Source organism: Aplosporella prunicola (assembly GCF_010093885.1).
Source record: "Aplosporella prunicola CBS 121167 unplaced genomic scaffold K452scaffold_24, whole genome shotgun sequence".
Lineage (NCBI taxonomy): Eukaryota > Fungi > Ascomycota > Dothideomycetes > Botryosphaeriales > Aplosporellaceae > Aplosporella > Aplosporella prunicola.
Genome location: NW_022983552.1, coordinates 486,356 through 501,369, shown reverse-complemented (window position 1 = coordinate 501,369; position 15,014 = coordinate 486,356). Strand labels below are relative to the sequence as shown.

The window sequence follows — 15,014 nt, the reverse complement described above, 5'->3', positions numbered from 1 at the left end:
GTTAGAGTCGACTGGGGCATCCTGCGGGCGACGAAGCGCTTCGCACAGCGTACCGGCGATGTTGTACAGGCTGTCGTTGGCCTTGATCAGAGCGACGAAGGCTTTGACGTCAGGGTTGCTGGACGTGATGTCAGTGGTCGTAGACTCAAGAGTGTCGTACAGCTTGATCGTGTCTAGCGTGAAGGCGCGCATGCCCGGCGCCGTGGGCGGGTAAGACGAGGTCTTGAAGCGCGCGCTCATGGTGTCTTGTCTTGTCTTGGGGGAGGGTTGGTTGGTGGTTGTGGGTTCGGAGGTGGTGGTAGAAGGGAGGGAGGGTGAGGGCGCTTTTATAGACGGATATTGGGAGCGCCAAGACAGACTCGATGTGAAAGGCAACTTTCACACGGTACTTACTGCTTCAATTTCCTCTCTCCTCTCCATCTATCAGCCCTACGGATCTCTGCCAGCCCCTCTGGGTGTGCATCCCCATCCCATACTCTTCGTGGAGCTCGTAACTCGCCATCAGGCACCCTCCGTTTTGCGCCTAGTAAATATGTGAGTACATGGCTCTTACTTCTTGGGTGGCTGGGCCGCACCACCACTCCATCGTCGTCCTCGTCATCATCACGGCAGCCGCGGCGGGAAGGCTCCCCAGAGGGACCGGAGGGAGCCGGGGGGATGGCCTCATGGATTACCCAGGTCTGTAGATAGATTGTTAGCCCGTACAGACAGTACAATATGTTACATACGACGCCATTTTCGTCCTGGAGCCAACGGCATATAACGAAGGGGGCCCTTTCGACGCCAACCTCATCAAACTTCGCTTCCTAGATACCTACGGTTGGCTTGCTATACACAGATGAGTGCCATGGGGATGGGGCCATAAACCCACCCACGTCGCCGCGAAGCTGAGAAAGGTGATGGCGTGGTTAACAAACTCCATTTTAGGATCCATCTTTGGGGGATAATGGCAATGATGATGGCGATACCTAGTGACGGTGTGGTCTCTGAGCGTGTATAGCCATGATAGAAATTTTCAAGGTTGTTCATATTCGTATCTGCCTCATATGTAGTTGAAGGGTGAGTAAATGATACTGTGTGGCAGCTTCTTGGCGGGTACATGTAATTCCTTGCGGCTCTTTCGTGTCGACAACACCTCATCATTGCTCTTTAACCATCACCACCATGCCACCACCGCCCCGTCCGCGATTACTCCGCAGCTCGCTCAGCTGCGAGCAGCCTGATCCGCCGTCTTTGCTCACACCCACCTGCTAGTAGTTCGCCCAGCAGCTCGTTCCTACCAGCCAGTAACGGCTCACCTAGGTACTACAGCGAACAGTCTTCAAAGCACTCATCTCACCAAATTAATCAAATACTCTACGTAGTGGATGTCTTAACGTATTATAAAATGACACTCTTCGGAAACAACAACAAAACAGCCCTATCTAATAACGCTCCTCTGGCTCTCCTTATCCCCATCATCGTCATCCTCCTCCCACGATGCCTGGTCCGGCGACACCAACGTCGGATGTTTCGCATCCGCGACCCTTACGAGCGCGAGCTTCTGCCCCGGCTGTGTCGTGGGCACGAGCTCAGCACCGCCGCCCCAGGACCCCAAGCCCAGCTCCTCATGCGCGAGTCGCTGCAGCTGCAACGTCCCATTGGCGGCCCACTCGAGGCGACGATAGACGTTCTTGCGGCGGTTTTTCTGGAAGCGGTTCACGAGCGGTTCGACGGACCAGGAGAGCAGGACCAGGAGCCCGCCTAACCCGAAGACGAGGCCAAGTCCAAGCGTGCTAAACGACGTGTATTCGGCGCTCCGGACCATCTGGCTAACGCACCTTTTCGCGCCACCCGCCGTCTCGGGCCGGCGGAACAGGCTCCGCGCATACTCCTCGCTGCCCGGCCCCGTCGCCTGCTCGGTGAAGCTCATCTGCAGCACCGTGAGCGCCGTGCGCCACCAGAGCTCAACCTCGCGCTGCCACTGATCGGGCGGGAGCGGGCCCTGAACGCCGGAGTCCAAGTAACGCCTAGCGTGCAGCGCTGCAGCCTTGAGTCCTGCGATGGTGTCGCCGACCTCGAGGTTCACGTGAGTGAAGAGCGAGAAGATGGACGACGCGCTGCCGTACTGCGCCGCTCGCGGAAAGGTCGTGTTGAGAGCGGAGAGGATCCGGGCCTGTGTCGTTAGTGGCGTGCAATTGCCATCGGCAGCATCGCCCGCGCACATTTGATGTTGAGTCCTGCACGCCACGACGCCTTCTGTGTAATCGGCCAAGTAGGTGCCGGTGCTGAAGGTACTGCGCCGGTGCGCGCTGAAGACGGGATCGTCGACCGGTTGCACGAATTGCACCGTGTGCGGTTCGATGGCGACGAGGAACGTGTTGGCATCTGAGTGGCGGAGCTCGGGCAGAGGCAGCCAGTTGCCTGGTTGCTCAGAGTCGGGGTAACCTCCATAATGTCGCACGACGCTTTCAGAGTCAGCTCTGATGCTGAGAATGGCGGCAGATATCATTCCAGGAACTGGGAATGTCTACCTACCTCAACCCGTATTCGGTGCGGAGAATACTAAGTCCCTCCTCTTGGATCGGCTCTCTCGGACTCCACCAGGTGAGGTTCGTGGTGTTCAATTTCTCTTGTCCTGTCAGTGAGCCGTAGAAGTACTGCGTTTCGTTGTTCTTTCCCGCATCTTCCGGGATCACTCTATCATTCGTGAAGCCCTCTCTCGTGAGCGGCGCACAAGTCAAGACCTGCCGATACGACACACGGTCTTCAGGCGGCGCATTGACACCAAAGTCAGAATGGCTGTTCAAATGGCCGGTATCGAAGCGGATGGCACTGCCGTTGTTCAAACACAACTCTTCGGCAAAAGGACACTCGACGTCCAGCTCTTTGGAGTAGGGCAATGCGTCCTTGACGTAATAGGTGGCGCAGTTCTGGGACAGGCTGGAGCTGTTGACGTCGAAGCACTGCTGCGCATGCCCAGCAGAAGCCGTGATGACACTGCTCCAGTACGGCAATCCTAGGGTCAGGAAAACGGCATCATCCGCCGGGCGGTAGTAGATACCGCAGTTAACACCGGCGAGCAAAACCTTGTCACCAGGGGCAACAGAGATGCGCGAAGTGAAGATACCAGCGACGACAAAAGCAGAGGTAATCAGAGCGGCGCACAGTATCGAGGGAAACAAACGCGCGAGCGCATTCTGCCCCCGAAAGCGCCACGACCAGACCACCTGCACGAGCTTCCACACGCCACTGGCGCCCGTCGCCGAGTTCCGCAGCACTGCCTGCCGCTGGTGGTACACGGCATCCTGCGGCTCGCGCGACGACAACGCCCGGTGCATGGCGAAGCATGCGAGCCTGAAGAAGCTCGTCCCCGCCGCCGTGACGAACAGCGCCAGCACGGCAGTGAGCACCTGGCCGTTCTTCTTGCCCAGCGTTATGGTCGCGCCGCGCACGCGGCCTCTATCCCAGTTGGTCCATGAGCCGGTGTAGACGCCGTCTTCGAAGGCTTGCATGATGGGTCGGCCAGAAAGCCACGGCCGTAACGGGGAGACTCTCGTTCGCTACTGTCGGCGGGAAGTGAGCGGCCGTGTCTCCGGGCGCATTTCAATGGCGGAAACGGTGCGTTTGCGATGGCCGAGTGCACGAAAGGGCGGATCTTCCACTGCAGCGCGGAGACGGGTCCTCGCAGCTCTTTTAAGTGCCCGTCTCCACATAACGCTGCGTCGTCGGCCCCACTAATCATCCTGTGCTCAGTGCTCGCACCTCCTCCCAACGAATGGCTGCGCTTACCGTCGTCTGCTATCGACAGGCTTCTGGCTCCTACGACTCTACATACATGTATTGCTCGACACTCGCCGCGTCACGACGCGCACACCTCGCTTTGAAGACCGCGTGGCTTGGTCGTCGAAGCCGTAGCAATGAGGGCACGGCCGAGCAGAAGTTCTTCGTCCCACTCCCGGCGCTTCTAGCCGTCATCTTCTGGCAGTTGTTGCTCGTGCTCGTCTCTGAACTGGAACGGAATGGAATGGATCGGAATGAAATGAAATGAGAGCGCTGCATTAGACGTGCCATCCTGGCCACCGCTGCTGGCGAACAGGGAAGCGATCGTCGCCGTCGCTACTGCTGCTTCGGTGCGGCGTGTTGCAACTTGCGGGCTATAGTTAGGCGGGCAGGTGGGTGAGTGGGTGAGTGTGTCGCGAACGGGCTGCCGCGTATGCGCGCTCGTGGCCTAGGTGGTGTTGGGCGGGCGTCTTGCGGTGCTGTTTAAAAACTGCTGGCTCCCCAACTATCTCGAAGCCAGCGAGCGCATCTGCATATTCTGGTATCTGATAGTTAGTTATGCAGCTACCTAGGGACGTAAAATCCAGTACGGTTCCACTGACAGCGGCTTTGGTCCTTGGCTTGGGATGTGGTGATTGCGGTGGTGTAGTTGTAAATAGGCGAAGAGGGGCGCTGTTCGCCTACCCGGAGTGAGCATGCAGGACGCCGCACGTGATGTACGTCTGCGAAGCATGCAGTGATACGCAGAGACATAGGTAGGAGTATCAAATAGGTTTCAGTATCAATATCTTTATATCTTACTCCTAGGTGGCCGTCCGCTGCAGCGTAGGCACAGCACAGAAATAAACAGAACGAACACATCCTGCAGCAGCGCCACCAGCGCCGGCTGCGTAGGTAGGTGTGTAATCATCTTGCACAGGAAAATGGCTGCTGGGCTGTGCTCTTTGTATGTATATATATATATATAAAGATAGAAGGACACTCAAAGCAGGCTACGGTGTGCACAGCTGCCTTGCGTCGTGGCTCGTCGTAGCAGCAGCAGCGGGGGTAGGAGTCCGCAAAGATCAGATGGCGGGAGTGGGGCGCGCCTTGCGGCCCTACTGGTTGGAGAGTGATGCCTAGGGCGCCGAACCTGCTTCCTGCTTCTCCTTCGCAGATAAATATTCCCGGAAGTCACTCCCAGAGCTATGTACGAAGGGAAGGACGATGATGCTGTGATTCGGTCGTTGTGGCAGTGAAAGCAAATCGTAAGATGAGTGTGCATGCGTTCAATGCCGACGAAATGCAGCTCTCCGAATAATTTCTGCTACCCTATATACACACATACCTACAGTGTTTGCACTTGTCCCTATACTTCCAGCCACATGCCCACGGCTGGCTCTTGCGTTTGTACTGCTCACTCTTTAGCACTGTTTGTACAACCACATGCCGCCTTTTCCCTTCTTGTTCTTTCTCTTTCATTCTTGCTAAACCCAGCGTACCCCGCACCCATCTATCCACCCAAACCACACTCTTTCACACATCCACTCACCGCCCAAAACGCTTCAGCTCCCACCACCTGAGCGGAGGAAACACCAGTGCCGCCCAAGCAAACCCCACATAATTGCCCATATCGGCACCATACTCGCCCACGGTCGCCGCAATCGGACCCACATACCACACCTGAGCCATGGAGAGGATTGCGCCAGCCCAGCCGACCAGAAACGCCACCAGCGCGGCGATGCCCAGGGGCAGGGCAGCGCGATCCTGCCAAGCAGCCCAGTCATAGCCGCGGGGAGAGGTCGAGGCTCCTTCCTCTCCCTTCTTCTTGGCGTGGGCGCGCCCGCGCGAGCGGAACAGAAAGTGCTCCTCCAACGTGATGGCGATCCAGATGCACACCCAGTAGCCCATGAGGGCGAGGAAGTTTGTGAAGATCTCGGCAAGGTGCTCGCGCCCCACGGCCGCGCAGACGGTGTAGATGACCACGCCGGCCGTGTTCCACACGACGCGGGGGATGCGCGCCCACCACCGGCCTAGGATCTGGAAGTCTACGCCCGAGCTGTACGTGGGTGGGATGAGGTTCGCGACTAGGCCTAGTGCCACCAGCACGCCGCAGAACTTGCCGAACTTGCCGAGTGGCGCGAAGCCCTCGACGATCAGCGCGCCTTGGCTGACTTCGTACGCCGAGTTCCATGCTGCGGTGCTGGCCATGCCGGAGGCGAGGCCGATGCCAACCACGAAGGCAAAGGTGAAGCTCGTGCTGAGGCCCGCCATGGTCACCGTGAAGACTTTCCAAGAAGGGGTCGTCTCTGGGTAGTACACAAAGTAGTCGGCTGCGCCGCCGGCGTAGGTGATTGCAGCTGCGAGGCAGATGGAGAAGAAGGAGAGCCTGTTGCCGATCACTGTGCGGCTATCTCCGGCAGTGGTGGCGAGGCTTGTGTCGAATTTTGGACCGGCTACGCCAACTAGAATGCACAGCACGATGAGCTGCGGGAGCCAGGCGTAGCGCTCGTAGTAGTGGAAGACCGAGTAGCCGAACGTCGTGATGCCCCAGGTGATGATGGCAACGATGACGATACCCACCACGATGGACATGTTGTCCGTGGAGACGGCGGACAGGATCTGCCCGGCCACAACGCAGTCGATAAGGGAATATCCCAGCAGCACGATGATATTGAGCAGCACAACCAGCTTCGACGGGTACCACCCCATCGTGTAGCGCGCGAAGATCATGGTCCTGTTACCGGACCGCGGGCCAAAGGTCGCCGTATAGGCTACAGCCAAGCAGCCGACCAACATGCCCAGAACGGCGCATAAGCAGCTGTCCAGGAACCCCAGGTAATACACGGCGGGGCCCAGCATTCCCAGTGTGACATTGTTGGCCGCCAGGTTGATCGAGAACCAGAGTATACCAATCTGAGAGTATCCCAAGGCCCGGAGATCGTGGCGCTCATGCGGCTCCACGCGCTCTATGCCGCGCGCCTCGAGGTTGTATGCGATGAGCGTCTGCTCGAAAGACTTTAGCCAGCCCTTTGTCGCCTCCGCGGCAGTGGAAGGCCTGCGCAGAGCATCATCCTTGACCAGCGGCGGGCCACCAGTCGGCGGGATGCCCTTCTCAATATCGGACACGACGCTCTGGCGATCGTCAACCATGATTGAAACCTGCGTCGCAGTCAGATTGCTGCGGCTGGTGGAGGGAAGGGGAGTAAGCAATTCGCATGCTCCTTTCGCCAGAATTATCTGGATCAAGTTCAACCGTATCATCTCAGAACGACGCGTCGCGCGCGTGCGCCGCGCTGCTGCATCCCGCTCTCAAACCGAGAAGGGACGAAAGGCAGGCAGCACGGTGCGCAGCGAACGCAGCCGAACACCGGTGTCATGCTGATGCTACCTTAGATACCTTGATCCCGAGTCTTCTTCGTGCGATCGGTCTGCATAGTGCTACCGTATAAGCTCGTACTTTCGGCGGCTGTCGTCTGTTGCGACAACAGTAACGCGGGGGTAGAGAGGGTCTGCAATGACTCGTCAGAAAAATCCAGGAACAAGTAGGCAAATGCGCTGGGCAGTGGTACCGACGAGATATTTCAACCGGTGCGCTGACAAGTTGCGCTTCTCCAATTGCCAGTGGTGGTGGTGGTTGTTGGAGCTGAATGAGTCGATTTGCCCCCAGAAAAATGTTGGCCGATATCGCGCCACCTCGGCAAGCCACAGATGATGCTTTGACTTAGTCTACGGGTAAGCCTCGAAGACGCCATGCTTGCGAAGGCTGTCATTCAATTTGAGAAAAACTCTGGACGATATGGTTCTTTGAGCGCCGCAGTGCTGTTCGCTGCCTTTATGGCCGGGTGGAGGAATGCGGCTCCGCTGGGTATCGAAAACTTAGATCGGGTGACATATAGTTGCATGAGCTCGAGGTTCCCGCTGGTATCTAGGCTATCTTTCATGGAGAACCACCGGTTGGCCGGGCAGGCAGGTCGGTGTTTGGCACATCACACCAGATTGCGGCGGGCAGATGTGGTGATGGCAGAACCGGATGTAAGTACAGACAAGTGAATTCGTCTCACGCTGGTGAGCATGAGAGATTTGGAGTAAGTTGGTATGTACAGTTGATGAGCATGGGGAGAAGTGGAAGTTTGGAAGATGTGAAGTAGTTTTAAACGTAACGACTGAGGTCAATCGCAGGGGCTGTCCAGGGTCGCCCATGTCCGGCGCCTTCTCCCTATCAGTACTGGTGGTACAATGCCTATTTAACCACATTCAAAACAAATCCGTCAGCGCGCCGTGGCTAGCATCACCAACCAAATGCGCATACTTCGCCAAAGTACCTCTCGTAACCGTCTTCTTCGGGGGCTTCCACTGCCGCAAGCGCTCCTGAATCTCCTCGTCACTTAAATCAATATCGATACTGTGCTTTTCCGCATCGATCGTAATGACATCGCCGTCGCGCACCACAGCAATGGGCCCACCTACTGCCGCCTCTGGCACAATATGTCCCACGATAAAACCGTGCGACGCACCGGAATAACGACCATCAGTGATGAGCGCAACATTGGTGAGCTTGGCACCCATGAGCGCTGCCGATGCCTTCAGCTGCTCTGGCATGCCAGGTCCGCCCTTGGGACCTTCATACCGCACCACCAGGACGAGATTCTCACCGTGAGGAACCCTGCCTTCGTTTAACGCCGTGTCAAGCTCGTGCTCCTTCTCAAAAACCATCGCCTTGCCTGAGAAGCGCAAGCCTTCTTTCCCGGTCACTTTGGCAACAGCACAGCCAGGCGCCAGATTGCCGCGCAAGATCTCAATATGGCCCGTCGGCTTAACGGGATTTGACAGCGAGCGGATGATCTCGTTGCCCTGCGGCAGGCTCGGCCACGACTCAATGTTCTCGGCAAGCGTCTTGCCCGTCACTGTCGGCGCCGAGCCGTCGAGCAGTCCAGCGGCTACGAGCAACTTTTGCACGGATGGCACGCCACCAATGTCGAACAGATCGGCCATCACGTACTTGCCGCTGGGAGCGAGATTCGCGATGAACGGGATCTTGTCACTGACGCGCTGGAAGTCATCGAGTTTCAGGTCGACGCCCGCCGTGCCGGCCATGGCAAGCAAATGCAACACGCCATTGGTGCTACCACCCAACGCCATCATCATGACCATTGCGTTTTCAAACGACTTTTTCGTCAAGAGGTCGCGCGGCCGGATGTTCTTCTCCATGCAGATCTTGATACACTCGGCAGCTTTGGCGCACTCGCGCATCTTCGTCGGGCTGGTTGCTGGCGCCGACGACGAGCCAGGTACCGTCAAACCCATCGTCTCGATTGCCATCGCCAGCGTGTTGGCCGTGTACATGCCGCCACACGCGCCGGGTCCGGGACACGCGTTGCGCTCCAAGTCGTCCATGATTTCATCCGGTGTGATGCTGGGATCGTGCTCGGCGCGGAGGTTGCCGTAAATGTACGCACCCTGCGCTTCGAACGTGGAGATGATGTTAATGGGCTTCCTGAGCAGCTTCGAGTAACCAGGCATGATGGTACCGCCGTAGATCATGAGCGCTGGCCGATTGTGGCGCGCCATGCCCATGACACACCCGGGCATATTCTTGTCACAGCCGGGGATGCAGATATTGGCATCATGGAATTGGGCACACGTTACGGTCTCTATGCTGTCTGCGATGATCTCGCGCGTTTGCAGTGAGAAGCGCATACCTATGGTTGTCAGCGCCATGCCTCAGCCACTGGATGGAAATTACCTACCTTCTCCACCATTGGTGATGCCGTCTGAAACGCCGACAGTGTTGTATTGCCATGCCACCATTCCTTGCTTTTGAGCGGCATCTTTCGTGGCTTTGGCCAGGTCAAGGACTATACGTCTTATTGTCAGCAGTTTCTCGCGTTCGTCTAGCATGCGTGCAGCAGGATTTATAAAAGCAAGGCGGTTAGAGGTCTTACGGTGCATACTACTTGTCATCAGTACCAGCACTCCCAATCATCTACGGTCTAGACTTACTTGCATGGGTTGCCTTCCCACCAAACAGAAGCAATGCCGACCTGTGGCGCATTCTTCATGGTCTCCTTGTCCGGAATGCCGGCGGCGTAGAGCATCGCCTGAGCTCCAGGGAAGTCATGTCCTGCGGTTATGGTGGTAGAGTACTTGTTCAGAACCGGCTTTCCATCCCTAGTGGCATCGTCTGGCTGCTGAGGAAACACGACGTAGCGGGGCTCCTCCGGCTCCTGCCGCTGTCCAAAATGAGATGAAGCCATTGCACCACGTCAGATACGTCAATTGTAGCTACAATGGTGGAACAAGGCTCGCGCCGAGATGGAGAGCAATTGGTGAAAAGCGGAGAAGACAGAAGACGGGAAAAAGGCACGAGACACGAGATGTACATAGCTGGGAACCTAGTCCCGCATCGTCCCCGCGGGGCAGCTGATTACCGCAGCTCCACCGCGTGGTGCGATGAGAGGAGATTCGGCGGAAGAAAGCTCCGACGGCGGACCTAGGAGCGGGCGCACAGGATCGATCCATCGCGAGAGCTAGACTGTCCATCTGGCACGCTCCACGGCCATCTGGGAGAGCGGGATTCGAGATGGAGAGACAAGGACAAAGAGGAGCGTTGCGCGTCAGCGGATCGCGAGAGCTGTGATTGGCCGGCAAGATCTGAGCCCAATGACATCACGCTTTGTTCGGGCTCCCCGCCGCACACATCGAGCTGACGGAAGCGGAGCTGCAACACCACCCGTCAGCCCAAGCCGTCGATCTGGATGCCTCTGCTGCACGTCAAAGCCTAGCTCATCGATTCCCGCTCGCCCCGGCTACATCCGCAGCCCGTCAGCCAACGCGACTGGTCCACGTGCAGCTGGTTCGCAGTTCGCAGACGGCATGCTGGCCGTGTCCTCAGTCTGAACGCCAGAACCCGACTCCTGTGTAGCTGGCCGCCTCGCTGCAATCTACGTGGCGACTCCTCTCTGCCATACGCGCAGCCACGCTAGACCAGCGCCCACGTTCATTGGTCGGCCTCCAATCGCGCGACCTGCACCCTCACCAAAGCAGCTGGGCCTCTTCCGTCCATGAAGCGCATCCAACGGAGCCATGGCAACTCCTATCTTGGAGCCCTACTTCCTTTATTACTCTTCGCCGTTCCTGCGGCCTCCTGCTCGATGATCGAACCTCAGCTTATCTTCTCTTCTGCTCCCTTCAATGCCACTCTAATACAGTCTCTGGGAGCTGAAAGCCGTCTTCGCAGCTTCGTCGCAAAGGCCCTGAGTTTGATTGGCGTCGATATCGCGGGGCCGTTAACTACAGCCGACATGGTCAAACTGGCCCTTGTATGTGGTCTCGTACCCGGCCTGTGGCTCCACAGGCAGCGGATGCAGTCTCCAGAGGCGGAGAAGCCCGGGAATGACTCCACTGCCGATGTTTCTGATACGATTGGGGAAGGTGAGTGAGGCAGCGCAGCCCAACAAAACCAACCTGGTAGGCTAATTGCCAATAGACGCCGTCGCCACCGATCCGGGGCTCCTCAAAAAGCATTCTGTTTACCGCTCGTATGCTGTCCCCCAGACCGGCTTTACTTATCCATCGATTCGTACGTTTCATCGCCCGCACCCGCAGGGGGAGAAGTTGCCTTCAAAGCCTACGCCACTCCCTCTATTGGTCTTCGTCCATGGCCTTGGAGGCTCTGCCGCTCAATTCCAGTCGCTGCTGACCAGCTTCGTCAACCTTGCGCCATGCCTTGCCATTGACCTTCCTGGCTGCGGATTGTCCAAGTTTGCTCCGAAGGCTTGGGAGGCGTACGAGACTAGCGCGCTTGTTCACCTGCTAGCCACCGTTATTGAGGAACACAGAGACAAAGATGTCGGACAGGGTGTTATTTTTATCGGCCACAGCATGGGGTGTTCCTTGTCTGCACTTCTGGCTTCCAAAACATCACCCTATTCGTACCTGCTTTCCGAGCATGTCCTTGGATTAATAGCCGTCTGTCCAAAGGCAGAGCCCGCAAGCAAGGAACAGGCGGCCAAATTCCGCAAACTCTTGACCATCCCTGGGCCCATATTTGACCTTTGGCGAACCTGGGATCGGCGTGGTGGTACCAAGAGCGCCAGCGTACAGCGCTTCGTCGGCCCCGAGGCAGAGGAAGAAACAAAAAGGCTTCAAGTGCGCTTCAACCAGCAGAGTAGGACACCAACTTGGAGAAGAATGGCCAAAGGGATGCTGGGCGGCAATGGCTTACCTGGGAGGAACGTTTGGGCCGGACTGGACTTGCCTGTATTTCTGGTCGCTGGAGAGGCGGATCCCGTAACTCCGGCCGATGAGGTTCGCAAGATTACAACATTCCTAGGAAAAGAGATCCGTCTGAACGGCTCCGAAAACCCGGAGCCTATCCCGGATTCAGCTGCTCCTGTGAACTTGGGGGGTGCGGCAGGCTCTCCGCAGACGTATCGCACCGGGTCGGTGACGCTCCTGGATAACGTGGACACTGCTTCGCTTTCAATGCTTGACGGATCGAGCTCATCTGAAGAAGAGTCACCCGTCGATGTCCTACCTAAGCGGAGGTGTCTCAAGACTGTCATTCTGCCTTCTCCCGCATCGCACGCTCTGCTCTATGCACCCTCGACCGCTCGAACATTATCAGGTTTGATCCAAAGCTTCCTGGCCGAGCGCATAGACAAAAGATTGTCGCTTGGGTGGCAGCTCCAGTACCTGACCACGGAAGGAAAATGGGACGTCAAGAACCTTGTGAAATGGCAAGCAGTTCAGCCCGTTTCTGAGCCCATCGCCGGCACTTTCCGCGCGATGAAGACCCTAAGAGAAGTAGACGACAAGCATCGCCCCGCCGTCTTCGTTCAGGACTGGTCAGGCAAGATCAGGGCGGTCGTTGACATCAGCCACGAAAGCCCGGTCTATGACCCCAATGGATTGGAAAGAGGAGGCATCCAGTATCACAAGTTTCCGACGGTATCCAAATTACCGCCGACGGTAGACGAGGTGAAGCAGTTTATAACAATGATCGACCGACTGCGCGAAGAGCCAGATGAGTCTGAAGAGTACGGAGGCAAAAGACCACTGATTGGCGTTCACTGCCACTACGGCTTTAACCGGACGGGTTTCTTCATTGTCAGCTACCTGGTAGAAAGACTAGGCTGGGGATTGCAGGCTGCAATCAATGAGTTTGCACAAAAGCGGCCGCCAGGGATACGGCATGAGCATTTCATAGACACGCTGTTCGTCAGGTACCATGTAGGCTTGCAGAGGGCGCCTACGCTGTGAAGGATTTCTTTGACTCGGTATGGTGTTGTGGTTGGATATTTAGGTAGATACCATTTGGGGAAGATTTAACAGGAGTGGCTAGATAGATGCATCGTAGTAGTCCCTAATTCTTTACGAGTAGTTTAATGAATGCATGAAGGGATGCCTCACTTTCAGACCAGATTCGGCAGGGCGGGTGGCACGTGCACGGCGCCGGATTATTTGGTGGCCCGTCGGCGCACAAGCGAGAAAACTCACCACGCGCTACATCGGCCTTTGACCTCGCCAGCGACGACCGACAGCCTCACGACAACCGCCGACCGACCCTTTTTTCGTTTTCCGGAACCCACACAATACCGCCAAAATGCCCGGTGTTCGCGACGTTGAGGTGCGTTAGGACCGCGGAGGGGGATTGCGGGCGGCGACGAGCGAGCGACGCAGGACGACGGGCGCTCGTCGCCAAGCGCAACCCCCCTCAGCAGTGCGCCAGGAGAGAGGACTTGTGCTGACGGAGGAATTGTGCAGGCCAACAAGTTCATTGAGGCTTATGGTGAGTCTTGGACCGCTGGAAGACATCAAGGATGCATTTGAGGACATTATCGCTGACTTTTTCCCGCAGCCGCTTTCCTGAAGCGTCAGGGCAAGCTGCCCATCCCAGGTTCGTCGTACCACCCGCGGCAAACCTGAATCCCGTGCATAACGGGGGATACAAGGGACGCCTAGGAAAATGATGAGAAACATTTGTTGACCATGGCGTTTTCTCTATCTACAGGTTGGGTCGACACGGTCAAGACTTCGCACGCGAAGGAGCTGCCGCCCCAGAACATCGACTGGTAAATATTTTCCACTGTTCAGCAGAGCGCAAACGACGAAAGAACAAGAAGAAAAATGCTGACAAGACGATCATCAGGTACTACGTGCGCGCCGCCGCCGTCGCCCGCCACATCTACGTCCGCAAGACGGTCGGTGTCGGCCGCCTGCGCAAGGTCCACGGTGGCACCAAGAACCGCGGCTCGCGCCCCAGCCACCACGTCGACGCGTCCGGCTCCGTCGACCGCAAGGTGCTGCAGTCGCTCGAGAAGATCGGTGTCGTTGAGCACGACGAGGAGAAGGGCGGCCGCCGCATCACCCAGAGCGGCCAGCGTGACTTGGACCGTATTGCCATGACGGCGCTCGAGGCCGAGGAGGAGGAGGAGTAAGCGCGTGCGCTACCTCCATCTTTCTTCTACCAATTCCGTGACAAAATTCGGATCGTCGGCGTCTTTTGCTCGTTACATCACCACCTGCATGCATTGGCATTTCTCTCGGGTTCTGGGTCGGCTGGGATAGGTTGTGTTTGAGGAAATGAAAAATAAGGGAATACCTTTGCAAGCAAGCACGCGCGAGAGAGACCGTTGTTTGTCTTCTTTTTGTTGTTCTTGCCGTAACCTATCGTTCTTGTTGACGGGAGCCATGCCAGTCAGCCAGAGCCTGAATGCTAGCTTCAGGTTGCCAAAGCGCCGTGTCAGTCGTTTGGGTTTGATCGCCGTGAGAAAGCGTGCCAAGGTTTTCGTCGTTTTTTATAAGCTTAATCGTGGACTCGAGCCAGCAGGCCAGCCTTATGTGCCTGTCGGATTGATCCTCCCAGGTATCTTACATTTGACCCCGCAACCTTATTCCTACCTTAACTACACCCGTTCCCCAAACCCCCCAAACCACCTGATTTAAGCAAACAACTCAACTCAACCCTACCCAGCATTCCATCCCGCATCCTGTCCACCTATCTGCGCTGATTATCCCTTCGCATGTCGCCTTTCCTGGTTATATAACGTCTTTCACCGGGAACCGAGATCCACAGATTAGCAAGACAGGAGACGATACAAGCAGTCCCTACAGAGTACTCCTTGTCTAGCTCCTAGCCCGAGCCCCGGGTATAGATAAAAAGGTCTTGGAGCACACATAGACTTAACATATCTTAACTAGGTATCTTCTACTCCATACAATTATCACCATCTCGCTTCACGGTGAATCTCGTTTCACGGTAACGGACG

General features: G+C 56.8%; 7 protein-coding genes across 7 annotated transcripts; 4 read left to right on the top strand and 3 right to left on the bottom strand.

The window, feature by feature from the left end:
- Positions 1-1,369: 1,369 nt before the first annotated feature.
- K452DRAFT_256590 (uncharacterized protein) lies at positions 1,370-3,616 on the bottom strand. Its single transcript, XM_033538406.1, has 2 exons — positions 2,518-3,616; positions 1,370-2,447 (listed from the first exon to the last, which is right to left on the bottom strand). Exons 1-2 carry the CDS (start codon positions 3,492-3,494, stop codon positions 1,421-1,423), a joined length of 2,004 nt encoding a protein of 667 aa, XP_033394081.1. The 5' UTR covers positions 3,495-3,616; the 3' UTR covers positions 1,370-1,420.
- Positions 3,617-3,748: 132 nt separating this feature from the next.
- On the top strand, positions 3,749-4,152 carry K452DRAFT_290954 (uncharacterized protein; the record flags this gene model as incomplete). Its single annotated transcript, XM_033541083.1, has 1 exon — positions 3,749-4,152. A coding segment is annotated over exon 1 (268 nt), but the record flags the coding sequence as incomplete, so codon positions are not given.
- Positions 4,153-5,229: 1,077 nt separating this feature from the next.
- K452DRAFT_92629 (uncharacterized protein) lies at positions 5,230-7,343 on the bottom strand. Its single transcript, XM_033547323.1, has 3 exons — positions 7,314-7,343; positions 7,142-7,253; positions 5,230-6,903 (listed from the first exon to the last, which is right to left on the bottom strand). Exon 3 carries the CDS (start codon positions 6,892-6,894, stop codon positions 5,290-5,292), a length of 1,605 nt encoding a protein of 534 aa, XP_033394079.1. The 5' UTR covers positions 6,895-6,903; positions 7,142-7,253; positions 7,314-7,343; the 3' UTR covers positions 5,230-5,289.
- K452DRAFT_92640 (uncharacterized protein) lies at positions 7,314-7,896 on the top strand. The gene has a single exon (XM_033547324.1). It carries the CDS (start codon positions 7,495-7,497, stop codon positions 7,792-7,794), a length of 300 nt encoding a protein of 99 aa, XP_033394078.1. The 5' UTR covers positions 7,314-7,494; the 3' UTR covers positions 7,795-7,896.
- A 102-nt stretch (positions 7,897-7,998) lies between these two features.
- K452DRAFT_311714 (uncharacterized protein) lies at positions 7,999-9,998 on the bottom strand (the record flags this gene model as incomplete). Its single annotated transcript, XM_033543454.1, has 3 exons — positions 7,999-9,443; positions 9,492-9,694; positions 9,745-9,998. The coding sequence occupies 3 exons, from the start codon at positions 9,996-9,998 to the stop codon at positions 7,999-8,001; spliced, it is 1,902 nt and encodes a 633-aa protein (XP_033394077.1).
- An 897-nt stretch (positions 9,999-10,895) lies between these two features.
- K452DRAFT_328891 (uncharacterized protein) lies at positions 10,896-13,005 on the top strand (the record flags this gene model as incomplete). The annotated part of the gene is made up of 2 exons (XM_033545017.1): positions 10,896-11,175; positions 11,231-13,005. The coding sequence occupies 2 exons, from the start codon at positions 10,896-10,898 to the stop codon at positions 13,003-13,005; spliced, it is 2,055 nt and encodes a 684-aa protein (XP_033394076.1).
- Positions 13,006-13,270: 265 nt separating this feature from the next.
- On the top strand, positions 13,271-14,675 carry K452DRAFT_277478 (uncharacterized protein). Its single transcript, XM_033539326.1, has 5 exons — positions 13,271-13,372; positions 13,510-13,534; positions 13,604-13,642; positions 13,757-13,817; positions 13,895-14,675. The coding sequence occupies exons 1-5, from the start codon at positions 13,349-13,351 to the stop codon at positions 14,181-14,183; spliced, it is 438 nt and encodes a 145-aa protein (XP_033394075.1). The 5' UTR covers positions 13,271-13,348; the 3' UTR covers positions 14,184-14,675.
- The last annotated feature ends 339 nt before the right edge of the window (positions 14,676-15,014 follow it).

Coding starts and splice junctions, on each gene's coding strand:
- K452DRAFT_256590 (XM_033538406.1), bottom strand. CDS start 3,494: ATGCAAGCCTTCGAAGACGGCGTCTACACCGGCTCATGGACCAACTGG. Junction 2,448..2,517: donor CGCACCGAATACGGGTTGAG/GTAGGTAGACAT, acceptor TGACTCTGAAAG/CGTCGTGCGACATTATGGAG.
- K452DRAFT_92629 (XM_033547323.1), bottom strand. CDS start 6,894: ATGGTTGACGATCGCCAGAGCGTCGTGTCCGATATTGAGAAGGGCATC.
- K452DRAFT_92640 (XM_033547324.1), top strand. CDS start 7,495: ATGCTTGCGAAGGCTGTCATTCAATTTGAGAAAAACTCTGGACGATAT.
- K452DRAFT_277478 (XM_033539326.1), top strand. CDS start 13,349: ATGCCCGGTGTTCGCGACGTTGAG. Junction 13,373..13,509: donor CCGGTGTTCGCGACGTTGAG/GTGCGTTAGGAC, acceptor GGAATTGTGCAG/GCCAACAAGTTCATTGAGGC. Junction 13,535..13,603: donor CAAGTTCATTGAGGCTTATG/GTGAGTCTTGGA, acceptor TTTTTCCCGCAG/CCGCTTTCCTGAAGCGTCAG.